General features: G+C 31.7%; 2 protein-coding genes and 1 long non-coding RNA gene across 3 annotated transcripts; 1 reads left to right on the forward strand and 2 right to left on the reverse strand.

Moving 5' to 3' along the window:
* Positions 1 to 2,728: 2,728 nt before the first annotated feature.
* LOC137819467 (uncharacterized) lies at positions 2,729 to 6,105 on the reverse strand. The gene is made up of 2 exons (XM_068623322.2): positions 5,848 to 6,105; positions 2,729 to 3,377 (listed from the first exon to the last, which is right to left on the reverse strand). Exons 1-2 carry the CDS (start codon positions 5,942 to 5,944, stop codon positions 2,794 to 2,796), a joined length of 681 nt encoding a protein of 226 aa, XP_068479423.1. The 5' UTR covers positions 5,945 to 6,105; the 3' UTR covers positions 2,729 to 2,793.
* Positions 6,106 to 9,791: 3,686 nt separating this feature from the next.
* LOC137818461 (1-aminocyclopropane-1-carboxylate oxidase homolog 12) lies at positions 9,792 to 13,911 on the reverse strand. The gene is made up of 3 exons (XM_068621907.1): positions 13,181 to 13,911; positions 11,796 to 12,117; positions 9,792 to 10,169 (listed from the first exon to the last, which is right to left on the reverse strand). The coding sequence occupies exons 1-3, from the start codon at positions 13,708 to 13,710 to the stop codon at positions 9,918 to 9,920; spliced, it is 1,104 nt and encodes a 367-aa protein (XP_068478008.1). The 5' UTR covers positions 13,711 to 13,911; the 3' UTR covers positions 9,792 to 9,917.
* On the forward strand, positions 10,624 to 12,803 carry LOC150024195 (uncharacterized). Its single transcript, XR_016516403.1, has 2 exons — positions 10,624 to 10,778; positions 10,965 to 12,803. It is a non-coding gene; the product is annotated as an uncharacterized LOC150024195 (long non-coding RNA).
* Positions 13,912 to 14,086: the final 175 nt, after the last annotated feature.

Raw genomic sequence — 14,086 nt, forward strand, 5'->3', positions numbered from 1 at the left:
GCTATTGCCACTACCAAAAATTGGATTTTAAAACAACTTGATGTCAATAATGTATTTCTTCATGGTGATCTCCATGAAGAGATATACATGACCCCCCACCTGGCCTCTCTCTTCCTTCTCCCCAACATGTTTGCAAGCTTTAACGGTCTTTGTATGGCCTTCGTCAAGCTGGTCGCCAATGGTACGCCAAACTTTCTACTTTTCTTTTATCAAATAATTACTCTATTTCTGTTGCTGATCACTCTCTTTTTCTTAAATATAATAATTATAAACTCACTGTTATTCTTGTTTATGTTGATGACTTGCTCTTAACTGGTGATGACACGGAGGAAATCAATACAATTACTGCATCCCTTCACCATCACTTCAAGATAAAAAAAATTTAGGTAATCTCACTTACTTTTTGGGACTGGAAATTGCTCGCAACAGTACTGGTCTTCATTTAAGTCAACGCAAGTATACTCTTGATCTCCTTCAAGAAACTGGCATGCTTGACTCTGCACCTGTGGCCACTCCTATGACTCACACCTCCCGTCTCTCTCCCGACCAAGGCTCACCTCTCGATGCTGATGCCACTTCTCAATACAGAAGACTCCTTGGACGTCTAATTTACTTAACCAACACGCGACCAGACATCGCCTTCGCTGTCCACAATTTAAGCCAATTCATATCTGCACCCACAACTCATCATCAGCAAGCTGTCTCACGTCTTTTGCGTTACCTCAAGGGCACCCCTAGTGAAGGACTATATTTTTCTCACACTAGTTCACTTCACCTTTGTGGTTTTAGTGATTCTGACTGGGCAACATGTCCTACCACACACAAATCTGTCACTGGATATTCCATCTACTTAGGAGACTCCCTAATATCATGGAAATCAAAGAAGCAGTCAACTATCTCCCACAGCTCCTCTGAAGCCGAGTATAGAGCCCTTGCCACCACCACATGTGAGTTACAATGGTTGTCTTACCTCCTTCAGGATTTACATCTTCCTCTCTCCCAGCCTGCAACCCTGTACTGTGACAACAAATCTGCCCTTCAAATAGCTTCCAATCAAGTTTTTCATGAACGAACCAAGCATATTGAAATTGATTGCCACCTAGTTCGTGAAAAACTTAACCTTGGTCTCCTCAAACTACTACCCATTACTTCTGCAATGCAAGTTGCTGACATATTCACCAAGCCCCTTGCTTCCGCACAATTCTCTACTCTCAAATCCAAGCTGGGCCTGACAAATATCTACTCCCCAGCTTGAGGGGGGTGTTAATATATTTAATTTTCTATTTTAAATTATTGGGCTTTATTTGTTTGACCCAACTTTCCTTTTCTGTTTCAGCTAGGTCTTAATCTTTTTCTTATATATACACCATGTATTTTACTCTCTAATATACAAGTGAATAAAAGTTTCTTTTATATTTATTTTTCTCTACAATTAGGGTTCATCAAAACCTCTCTTTCTTCATTACGATTACGTGCGATTACGTACGCTACATTAAAGCATCACATCAGACAAGGAATATTCATTTTCATTTACTGTAATAATTGCATCTTTTTCTCCAATTCATCTTCACTTTTATCCCATCAAACACTTTTTTCGTTTTCTATTTTCATATTCAAAATTCAAAATATGAGAAGTCGTAATTTTCTTCAAAAACCACGAAACAACCAGTAACGATTGTTTTTCAATTATAAAGTAGAAGATAGAAATGCAATGTCTGAATTTACTTTTCTTTTTTATTCATTTCTGCATGCTTTTAGCATTGTATGATGACAATATTGTTATTATTGTGCTGACACAAATAACGCCATAAAATACACTAAGACAACAATTTAAATGAAAAATTGAAAGGGAATAAAACGTATCAGATAAAAGTGTGTCAGTGAGAGTGAGAGGGGTTAGTTTATGAGAAAGAGAGGGCTTAGGGAGAAAAGGGAAGACGCGTTAGACTATGAGCGAAAGTAGTGAGAAAAAGGATCAGGAGAGGAAAGAACAAACAAGCGAAACACTTACATTTTGGAATTTGATTAGGAGGGTTAAGAATAAGGGGAATGCGGGTGATGGATATGGAGGGGAAGTGGTTAACAATGGTGGTAAAGGATAAGAACGATTTAACTAAGTCTATTTGCAAGTCCAAGACAAAGAAAAGATAAGCATATTTTATAATATTTTTTTCTTTTGTATATAATATTTTTCATGATTAATGTTAATTGAACGATTAAGGATGAATTTTTTATTTATTGCTTAATGGTGTCACATGTGTTGTAATGATAGAAATAAATAATAAAAAAAAAAGCAGACACACAGGCACTCTCGTGCCTGTGTTTCCGCTAGGTAATTATAAAATAAGTTACATGAATTATTTTTAAATATAAATATCTTTTATAATTATTCATTTGTGTTGTATTAACAAATAATTATTTTTTATTATGCTAATATTATGACAAAACTATTGAAGTTGGTATTAAGAAGTGAATTTTAAATTTAATTTGATGAGATTTACACCTATTTATATATTGTAAAATGTTTTTATTACTAGTCGATCTAAAATCTCCAACGGTTGCATGTTTAAGAAAGATGTGATCTTTGAAGATCTCTAGAGTGTATTAAGAAGTTGTGTAAACTAATGCATACAGCAATCTTAAAAATTTGTGTGAAAAACTCCCCTGAAATCATGAAGCATAAAACCCCAAGTGAAACATGAGACACAGTAAACAAAGTATAGGAAACTGAACAAAACAAAGAAAACCAATTCAGGAATAGTCATTTGAAGATCTAGTATTACTGCAAACTGATCACAAAAGTGTAAACAGCAAAATGGACACACAACACATGAAAAAGATGTTAAAAAGTGCAACACTACTTCTCTGTCCTCCACTGCATGGAGTACTGCTCCCACTATAACACCCCTTTTTTTGCTGGATTCCTGCACCACGATTTTCAAGCACAAACGTGGAGTTTTTCTGTCCATTGCTAAACAAAACACACCAAAAGAAAGGCCCTTTATGGAGTCCAACAAGGCCAACTCCCACCTCAGTGTGTGATTTGTTCTTCAAAAGAGACACAGAGTTCTTATCTTTAATGAGAACTTCAGAGAATGCTAATGATGGCTCAAGATACTCTCTTCGACAACCAACAATGTGTCCAGTTATGGTGCCAAAAGTAGGTAGTTCTACGCCACAGTTGGGAGCAAACACTTCTGTGAAATCATCTTCAGGAGGTTTGCAGTTTACAGCATTGTTACCAGTGCAGTTCCCTTTGCATAATTCAACATATTGTAAGGCCATGCACCCTAAACCAGGGCTGTCATTCAAGTGAGGAAGCTTTTGATCTGTTCGATTCTTGTTTATTATGTCAACTATGTCACTAGCAGGGTTTCCTGAGAGAAAAAAAAACATCAAGCTGTTTTTAGAGATGATATATATTGGATCTGCATGCTCATGAAAGGTTATGTTTATCATGTTTCTGTTCAATTGACTCAATCATCAGATTGATTCTTCATATATGATGACAGTATGGTTCAGATTTGCATCAAATAAAGAACATATTGAAAAACCTGATTTTGCTAGTGTTGGGTTCAAACAACAATAACAAGAAAAACACAAGAACAAAAACGAAAAGGAAAGGAAGCAACTGTATTGTACTGGAAGGTTCTATACACAAAGTTCGTTCACAAAATTCAGCTCATGTAGAATACACATAGAGTCCTCTATATATAGAACTAAGAAAATGGAGTAACAGAAAACTGCTAACAATACAAACTTGGGAGTCATCTTGTGGGTGAGATCTTTTGAGAATACTAGCTTTTCTATGAAACAAGTTCACAAACACCAACATACTAGAACAAAAATCAAAAGGTTCATATTATATTCAGGCTGCATTAGAAGTTCACAAACACTATGCTTTTCCAAAAACCAATATATTTGACTAAATTTCAATTTATAATGCTCAAATTAATGCAGATTTTTCCAACCAATGTGTAAATGCTCTGATTATGAAGTTGATAAATCCAAACAGAACTCCAACATATTTTAATGTTTGACTGTGATTCCTGTGAAGACAAGCCATAAATACCATGAAACAAACTTTTTCTAAAATTATTGAAGTATTCTCAGAAAGAACATCTGAAACAGAGGTGAAAGGCACGGAAATAGGCAGCACTTTGTGGCAGATCATCTACCATATCTAATTAGAATATAATTTAAATTCAAGGGAAAATAACTTTTGGAAACCAAATTGCCATCAAATGTAAAAGAATACTATTTTTAGTGGCTTATTGGGAAAGAAGATTGATTTGCACTCAAGGGTTTCAAGTTCACCAATGACAAACTTATTCTGGCAATCAGTTTAAATGTAAAAAGTAACCTTTTATAATAGAACTTTTTATGATCTATGTAGCAGATATCACTTAGTGGGATGAGACTTTGTCGTTCTGCAATCCATAATATCATCAATCATAGTGAATGTACCATATCAAGGAAACCAATGTTACATTTAACCAACATATTTGAGTATTCTATAAGTTCAGCAATCTAGTATTGAATGAATCAGTAGTTAGGGCTGGACTAAATACATAAACTGAACTACTATAAAACAAAACTGATCTTTGAAAATGATTCAGCAAAACTGAACAGTAAAATTGATTAAATAAATTGAACTACACTAATTGAACTATTTCAAATTGTTTGTTATATAATCAATAAACATCTTATCTTAAAACACATTTCTAATTTTATAAGTTTTAGTTCAGTTTAGTTTATGGAAATTTATACAGAAGCAATTTGGTTTATAAAAACTAAATTAAAACAACAACTAAATACAGTTTTCCTTCAAAAACAATTTTTTTTAATGTAATTCAATTCAGTTAATCTTTTTTAATAGCCCTAGCAACAACATGATTGTTCCCCAACCTAGGAGAAGCCAAATATTAAATCAATTAATTGAAATTTTTTTTGGGATGACTGACTTAGTTTAGTTTCTTCAAATTCAATAACTATTTCAAAGGCATCTAGCTTCTAAACATAGGTAGGGTTAGACATATATTAGGGTGGGAAATGAGTTAGGCTAAACTAGGTTTTATAAAGTTTGAGCCTAATCTACTTACCTTGTTAAGACTATAAAATATGACCAAACTAGAGCTTATAGAGATTCAAGCATTCCTCAGCTCACAAACTAGTTTTGGGATTGAGGTCCAAATTCAAAATACAAGCCATTCAAAGATCAAATATGGGGCAACTTCAACTTTCCAAAAAAACCATATGGCTCCATAACTTTCCCAATGCAAGCTATCTAGTGTCATGCTTTTAAATTACAAACAAAAAAGAAGAAGGTAGTGAAGAATGAGCATTTAGAGATGCAAACAGTGAAAACATTCATGAATATGCCAATGCTGAATACTGAAGTTCAATACCATAAATTCTAAACCTTCTACACACTGCTATCAGCTACCACTCTAAATCCCCATTTTTCCCACTAATTTCAAAATTGTAATACAAATCCTTAAGAAAACTTCAGACTAATGAAACCTCTGATCGAGGGAATGTGCCAGCAATCAGAGATCCAGAACAAGATGGAAACTTTCAAAGCCCAAAGACAAAAACAAGACTTGTATTAAGGAGAGCTTCTGGAATACCCATTACACCAACCATCTCAACAGTACAAGTAATGAACACCCCAGACACAATAAAAGAACAACCTTGTAGAATGACCAAAAATATGTTACTTACTACTGGTCATGCCCACATTGTCCTTATAACTAAATAACAGACACAGTGCTCATAAACACACCAAAATGCCAAAACAAACAAAATATACACAGAAACAAAGAAAAAGAATACAACTTTACTCACCATAGATGTGGTGCGAGAGAACAAGAGCTGGCAAAAGAAGACAGCAAGAAAAACAACAAAAGAAATGCAACACACAACAACTGGGGTTGTTCATCATATGCAATGCCGAGATGAACCAAAAAAAATGGATTTTACTTTGGCAGTAGTGTGAAACAAAGTGAGTGGAGAAAAGGGTAATCAAGATGAAGTTGAGGGAAAGAGAAAAAAGTTGATGAATTGGCCTAAATGGAGAAGATAGGGAAGTAAAGGGTAGTGATGGGTTTGCACTTTGCAACACCAAAAGGACCCAAAAGGACTCAAAGTGGGTCCCATGTAGCCGTTATCTCCTCTGTCATTGAATGTTTTTTCCTAAAATTGCTACCCATTTTCAAAATGGGACCCATGATTCATAGATAACTTTGATTATGGAGACGAAGATGGTTTAGTGAATTTTAATTTTGTTTCATCTTATTTACAAGAATCACATTACTATCTCTCCAAAACATTAATAAACTTTTTAATGGTTTCTTTTGATACATTCTTCATTATAAGCTGAATTTAGTGAGAATTATAGTAACAAATTTCTTGTTATTTCTTCTTCAAGACATTATCCTAATATAACACATAATGTCTTAAAACATTAGTAGTCTAAAAATGTTAGAAATTTCATTATATTTATTCTTTTTAGATCATTTTAAGTTTTATGTTTTCATATAACCTTAAATATCAATTTGAAATTTTACTCTTTCCAATAGAAATAGGTACCTTTAATATATTTTTTTATTCTAAATTTACCCCTTTTCATTTAAGTTCATATTGACTTAATATATCTTTCATATATTATCAAAATACTTATTTCTCTCTTAAATTTCACAAATTAATAGAAAAAAAATATTTTGTGTGTGTGAAATATAATAAGTGAATCATTTATCATAATACACAACGATCAACAATACCATTTTATTAAACGTCAAAATTAACATTTTTTTTTATCAATAATAATAATAAAATATTACAAAATATGGCACAAGGGTATCAAAACCTTTTTACAACTAAAATAACGCATTAACATCAAGCAATTATGTTATGTTTAAATTTAACTAATCCAAATACTAGATAACATAATAAAAAAAAGGCTGATAAGTTGGCTAATTTAGGATTTATTTATAGAGAATCATTTCATTGGTATAATAGACTCCCAGCTAGTCTGTTCTTAGAATTATTTATGAATAGGTATAATCTACCTATGTATCGTTTGTGTTAACACATGGGTTTTGGTCTAGTCCCCCCATATTTTTGTATTTTTTTTTAATAATATTTTTTTTTCATGTGATGGCAGATGATTATTGTTACTTGAAGTGTCAACTTAGCTGAGATGTCAAGTTGCATAGTGATGCCTAACACAAAAACTTTATAAAAAAAAATAAAAAAAAATGGCTTATTCTACACAAAATATATCAAAATTAGTATTTTAATTATCTTTTTAGTCAAATATTACCTTGAGATACCTTAATCTTTTTTGTATTTATTATGATGCAGTCTGATGTAATGTTTAGTATTAATAATGCATCACTTGTAAACATAGAACTTTTACTTGTATTTTTATAGATAAATTAATAATGGAATTTTAAATTAAAATGAAGTTTTAGATACGTTGTATACTTGGTTTGTATTATTACGTAAAGAAAACAAAATCTGGTTTGTATTATTACGTAAAGATGATTTTTTTTAAATGAAATTAACTATTAATTAAAATAATCTGTATATCTCTTATTAATTCGCTAATATAGTCCTAATAAGAAAATCATGTTTGGCCCTCCATAAAAAAAAAGTTTCTCTTTTATTATATAATGTTTATTGATATTAGTTAAATATTCACTTATTAAATGACACGTTAACTGTTGCATTAAACTAAAACATGTAATTTTTTTCTTCTGGTTTGAACAGTTTTTTACATTTTATTTTTTATTTTAAATAATATTTTTTTCCTATTTTGGCCTCTCATATATTTTTTATTTTTTTACTTCTTCTATTTATTAATATTTTTAAGTAATCAGTTGTCACTTAAGTAATTACGTGATAAGATGATACAACACTATTTTAAAAAAAATTATTTTCTTTGAAAAAAAATATGAATATATGTTTTGGTATAAAAGGAATATAGAGAACGCTTACCGAATGAACAATTGACTTCTCCGCTTCACTTAGTTGTCACACCTTTGTTCGCTTCTTCTCTAACTCTTTAGGTTTGATCGGACTATTCTTCCTTCTTTCATTATCGTTCACCACTTTTGGTCAAACTTATTTTTCTTCGTTCGCTTTTGATTAGGAGGACACCTGTAAAAATGCTCAAATGCTCGAGTAAGTGTTTGGTACTCAGTGCAATAATGACGTACCTTTTTTTTTTGGAAGACTTATTTATATGTTAGTTATTTGTCGTTGAATCGAAATTAACGTATGAATCATGATTAAGAGTGTATTACTTAATTCTCCGTATGACTTAACCTCATTAATCATCTATTGTGTCCAATGTATTTTAAACATGTATCTATTGTGCCTAATGTATTTTAAACATATCGATCGATTAGAATTAGATACCAATACATTTGAAACTCATCCAATTTTGACCGATATATGGTGTATACCGTGTCATCATCTTTAATTAGGATTTACCTTTCCTCTTTCTTTCAACAATTTTTTATTTGACAATGAAGTAAAAGAAAGAAGAGAATCCCAAAACAATCTGATATATGTTAATCTCCATTTTTTTATCATTTAATAAAGAATATTTAAAGAAATAAGAGTTTCAAAACACTAACTAAAGGAATTTTTTTTTTTTCATCACATTAATTATTATTTTTATATATAAAATAATTTTAAAAAATAAACAAGACATAGTTTCTTAAGAAAACTAATTACCTAAAGATATAAAAACCAAAAAAAATAAATAAATAAAATTATGAGACCAAAATAGAAAAAACTTTATTTAGAATAAAAACAAAATGTAAAAAGTTATTAAGGATACAAAAATACACGTGTTCGTCTATTTGCATGTCAACTAAGAGATAAATCATCACTTAACATGTGTAAAAAAATAGGAACCAAAAGCAAAATTAAAGTTTTTATTAAAAATTAAAAAGAGTCTTTTTTTTATTAAACGTCATATGCAAAAATCATAAATTGGTGGAAAACTAAAACATTATTTAAACCTTAATTATTTTCAATCAAAAACCGAATCTAATTATAATTAATTATAACAATAGATTAGATATAATCAATTATAACAATATTCGATTATATATAATCGATTATTGAAGTAATTTAATTTTCTCTATTACCATAAATTTGATTTCACTAATGCTCCGGGTTATTTAATTTTTTTCATAATTTAAATAAATATTTGTACTACCTTTGAACTCTTATTTTATTTTATTTTGTTACCAACCTCTTTTGATTTTGATCGTGAAAGTACTTTAGAGGTTTAGGGAAAGCCTACTTGAGAAATATGGGGTGAGTTTGTTTGTATTTAATTTTTTATAAAAATATTTTTTAGTAAATTAAAAAAAATTAAATAAGTAATTCCTTATTTTTTTTTAAGAAAATCCTATTGCTTTTATAAACAATTGATTCTTTTTGTAAACATCTTATCTAAGAAATACTTATTTTAAATTTAACCAAAGAAATATATAATGATCTTTTAATAATAAAATAAAGTGGTTTTTTGTGTGTGAAAGTTAGTAATAGAAAGATAATAAGTCATGGAATGTAAAATATTATCTCAAATACTATTTCAAATAGTGGCTAGAAATATCTTATAACTAGTAAAAAAAATTAAAATAAATTACTAAATAGGTCCATACATTAGTTGAAAATTTTAGTAGGTTGAGTACTTTAGCCACTAAATAATAGTGCAGAAAAATTTGTCAAGTCAACATAGTTTCAGATATCAGTGAGTTAGAGAAAAGTTAAACAGAAAACAACAATAATTTATGATAATTTTAAAAATCTTAATGATTCTATTAAAAAACATTACATAATGAAAAGAACATGTTTATTTATGCTAACCTTTTGTTTCTCATACATTTCCTAGTTCAAATCTTGTAAGGGGTAAGGGCACTGGTGCCACCTAGTCCTTTTTTAAGAAAGTAGGCTTCATACTCAGCAAAGGTAGTTTCCCTATATTTGGGAGGATTCTCTTCGGATAATAGTTCCTTTATAGGTCCAAGAGGCTTTAAGGATGCCTCAGCACTTGGACTGAAAAAGGATGCAACAGATATTCTTGGACCAACATGATTTGCAAGCACTCTGTGTTCAGCACTCTTCAATCTATCATTTGATATAAGCTACAATCAAACACTCAAAAACAATTAGCAACATGGTTACAACTTACATCCAACAATAAGGCTCATTCAAATAACAACATAGAAACTATTAAAGAGTGGACTTTAAGCCTAACTCAACCCCATAAAACCAGCTCATAGGATTGAGGTTTGCACCCACTTATATACAATGAAATGTCCTAATCTCTAGTCGATGTGAGATCTCCAACACACCTCCCTCACGCCGAGAGTAACAGCAGCTCGTATGTGGGATAACATATTATGGGTGGTGGCTTGATAAACCCAACAAATACTCCCTAGGATAGGATCGAAATGACTCTGATACCATGTTAAGAAGTGGGCTTTAAGCCTAACTCAACCTCATAAAACTGGCTTATAGGGTTGAAGTTTGCTCCCACTTATATACAATGAAAGACTCTAATCTCTAGTCGATGTGTTTATAATAGAAACAATCAAGTCTGTCTCAACTAGGAGGAAACAAGAACATGGATCAAATGAGTTGTTTTTCTGACTCCATCATTCTATTATAACAAGAAAATGACTAAACTCAAACTGTTTCATATCTGGCTTTCCTCCCACCAAAAGGTGGAATCTTGCTATCATTGTTTAGAGGTTTAGATCATTGAGAAATATTAGGAAGTAGACTTTAAACTTAACTCAAGCTTACAAAACTGGTTTATAAGGTGAAGTTTGTACTCACTTATATATTATTAAATGTTTTTATCTCTATTCTATATATGATCTCCAAAACGAGGGATGTAAGTTATGAAGAAGTAGTCAATTTACCCATACAATAAGGGACATTATGAAAGACAAACTGTACAGAAATTAACAAACGAACATCTCAAACTACAGAAGACACCGAACTTACAAAAGTCCTGACTTGTTAACCACCTATCACGATCATGTGTAGGGACAAAAGCTTGTGTACATCTTGGTCTGCTAAAAACTATCTTGTTACAAACTGTAAAACATTACTATCCTGATTACATGTTAATCCATGTTTAGACTGATAATGATACTATAAAATGACTAAAGTTCATCCTCAAAGTCTAGATAAGCAAAAGCATACTAAAGATAATACAATTTTAAGCATTTACTATTTTTCATTTATTCTTCAACTAACTTGAGCATTGAAATATCTTCAGAAACACACATGTGTTGGTGGTTCAAATTAATTGAAAAGAGGACTACTACTTGGTCATTGAAGAAAAGAAAGACACGATCTTGTGAAGATCATTTAGACCTTTTTAAGAACACAGACAATTAAGCAACATGGAAGATGGGTAGCAATACCATTTCTAGTGGTATGGTTTGTTCTGAGAAGAAACTCTAAACAGCATATTCTCTGATTTATGAATATATTCTTTAACATTAGTTGAAGTTCATATAAGTGTCAGTTGTTTGGTAGAATTGTTTCTTCTATGTGGTAACATCGGATTATAATAATACATTGTGCAGGACATTTTTATTACTTCATAAGTGTTGTGCCTTGATGATTTGTTTTAAGTTAACCTTTATCTTTTCCTAACTTCCCTTAGAAAATGAAGCCTTACATGTAAGTAGTATCCATGATAGGTAAAAGTTGCAGGAAATAAAGGAAAAAAAGGAGAATAACAGAAAACTTGCCTGCAAAAAATCTCCAATATTAATCACCAAAGCACCAGGTACAGGGTTTACATCAATCCACTTCTCATTGCATCTTACTTGGAGGCCACCAATATGGTCCTGGAGAAGGATTGTGAAGAAATCATTGTCAGAATGCATGGTGCTTCCCATAGTCAAATCTGGTTCAGGACATGCAGGATAATAATGGCAAAGGCCAAATACTCTCTCAGCACATCCCATATCTTTGAGATGGTTTGAACTCAGACCCAAAGCTTCTGAAAAGAACTCAAGCAGTAAAATCCCTAGCTTCATTATGTATTTACGGTAATCCAGCAGTATGTCTCTGCAAAGAACATGCAATGCAATCAATCAGAAGGGTGGAATTTCAGTTTTGGACCTTACAATAGTTTAATTTTTCAGACTTCATCTTTTAACTTTCATGTTGTATTGTGCAGAAATGAAAGCAAGTCACAAATTAACACTACCTTTGATTTCATTTTTTTTTTCTTTTCAGATAAAGCAACATATACTAGAATATTGGAATGCAAGTGATGAAGGGATGGATTGGAAGGATAACATACAACAAAGAGTGACTACAAGAACTATGGTTAGAGCTAAAGAGAAGCATAGGATCAGCTAGTCATGAAGAATTACACTGTTCTTTCCTTTTGTTCATCATATAACATGTGTTCTTGCTTGCATTTCATATGGGATGAAACCTATTTTGTAACCCTTTGAAGATCAAAAACCCTTCAAACCCTTTTTATGAGTTTCATCAACAAGGGATATTCTGCCCTCTACATCAAGATGCAGGCCTAGTTTTACAATAGAAAGATAAGAGACATTACAGGATTTGGCCACCACTCATATTAAGACATAATGTTACTTCAAGTTTTCCCATTATCCACATCTAACTTTGATCAATTCCACCACCTCTGTTTGATTCACTTGATAAGCATTGAAAGATATTTGGTTCTTGTGTGTCCATATAGATTATAATAATATGCAAAGCCAGATAGTTTCCAGCTACTATTTTCTTCCTTTCTTACTGCAGATTCAAGAGTTGACCAGAAATGCTTCTTTGCATAGCATATCAGATCAGAACTGTACTTTTCCCAACCAACCAAACATAACAACATTGCCAAATTTGATTAGAGACATACCAAGTAAAAAAAGGGGATCAGTTGTTTCCAATTCACATTCATAAAGACCACCATAGTTTAACACCTTGAAACACAATTCCTCTTCTTCGTAGATTTCTTTTTCAGGTAATTTATCAAGTTTTACCTTCCAATTTATGATCAACAGATATACAAAAATATAAGCCTCCAAATTTGTGTACTTTAACTACAATGAAACCCCCTTTTTCTTCAATGAACATGTAATTGATAGATACACATACATACCTGCATACTACAGGAATTTCTTCTGGTTTGGGGGCATCAGGATACAACAAACACTTGAAAGTATCCCTCCAATTGACTGAAGGCCCCGAGCTATATAGATCAAAATTGCTGTTATAGAAAAAGGTTTTTGTTCTATCTCGTGAATAGAACTCCTTTTTGTGTTCAGTATCAAGCTCATGAAACCTTTTCACCCCATTTTTCATCTCCTCAAGAACACTCACTGGGATGTCATGATTGATCACCTGAAAGAACCCCCATGTTTGAGATGCTTTCTTCACCATGTCAACCAGCCCTTGGCGTTTACTTGCATCCTTGTCAATATCTGCAAGGTCTATGACTGGAATAACATGACATGTGTCGGTTAAATTTGAGACCTTCTTCTCAGATTTCTCAGGTGGATGATGGAATATGCTAGGAATCTTCTTAGTACCTGCATCAACAAGCCCTTTTACACCAGCTTTTGTTTCATCAAATGCTTTTCGTTCACTGAGAACATAATCAAAGTCAGATTCAGTTGTTGTTGTTCCCATTTTCCTTTTGTAGTGTGGCCTTGGAACTAGGAAGTGGATGAGCCAGGGAAGAATTAAGTAATGCTATGAAACAGCTAAGGCTTAAAGATATGCTTGAAAGGGAGTCAAGGATAATGGATCCAAACTCAATATCATCTCACACTTGCACACTGACAAAATGAATATGTAAACTTGTGATGTATTTCTTGTTATTATGTCAATAGCATTTAGTTTGTAATTTTTCTTTATATTTTTGTTTATTTGTCTTTCAATAACATCAAACTCTTATTTTATATTTTCTAATTTTTTTTGCTTTATACCTTTCTCACATTAGGATGTGCCAATTAAAATTAAAAGATTCTACTTTTTTATGTTTACTTCTTGTATTTTTCTCAAT

This window comes from Phaseolus vulgaris, chromosome 10 (assembly GCF_051622355.1).
Source record: "Phaseolus vulgaris cultivar YP4 chromosome 10, ASM5162235v1, whole genome shotgun sequence".
Taxonomy (NCBI): Eukaryota; Viridiplantae; Streptophyta; class Magnoliopsida; order Fabales; family Fabaceae; genus Phaseolus; species Phaseolus vulgaris.

Excerpts from the sequence above, each read along its gene's own strand:
- LOC137819467 (XM_068623322.2), bottom strand. The coding sequence starts at position 5,944 with ATGATGAACAACCCCAGTTGTTGTGTGTTGCATTTCTTTTGTTGTTTT. Across the intron at positions 3,378-5,847 it reads TCTCTCGCACCACATCTATG|GAAACCCTGCTAGTGACATA; the intron begins GTGAGTAAAGTT and ends TTTTTCTCTCAG.
- LOC137818461 (XM_068621907.1), bottom strand. The coding sequence starts at position 13,710 with ATGGGAACAACAACAACTGAATCTGACTTTGATTATGTTCTCAGTGAA. Across the intron at positions 12,118-13,180 it reads GAAATTCCTGTAGTATGCAG|AGACATACTGCTGGATTACC; the intron begins GTATGTATGTGT and ends TGTTCTTTGCAG. Across the intron at positions 10,170-11,795 it reads ATATTGGAGATTTTTTGCAG|CTTATATCAAATGATAGATT; the intron begins GCAAGTTTTCTG and ends GTTTGATTGTAG.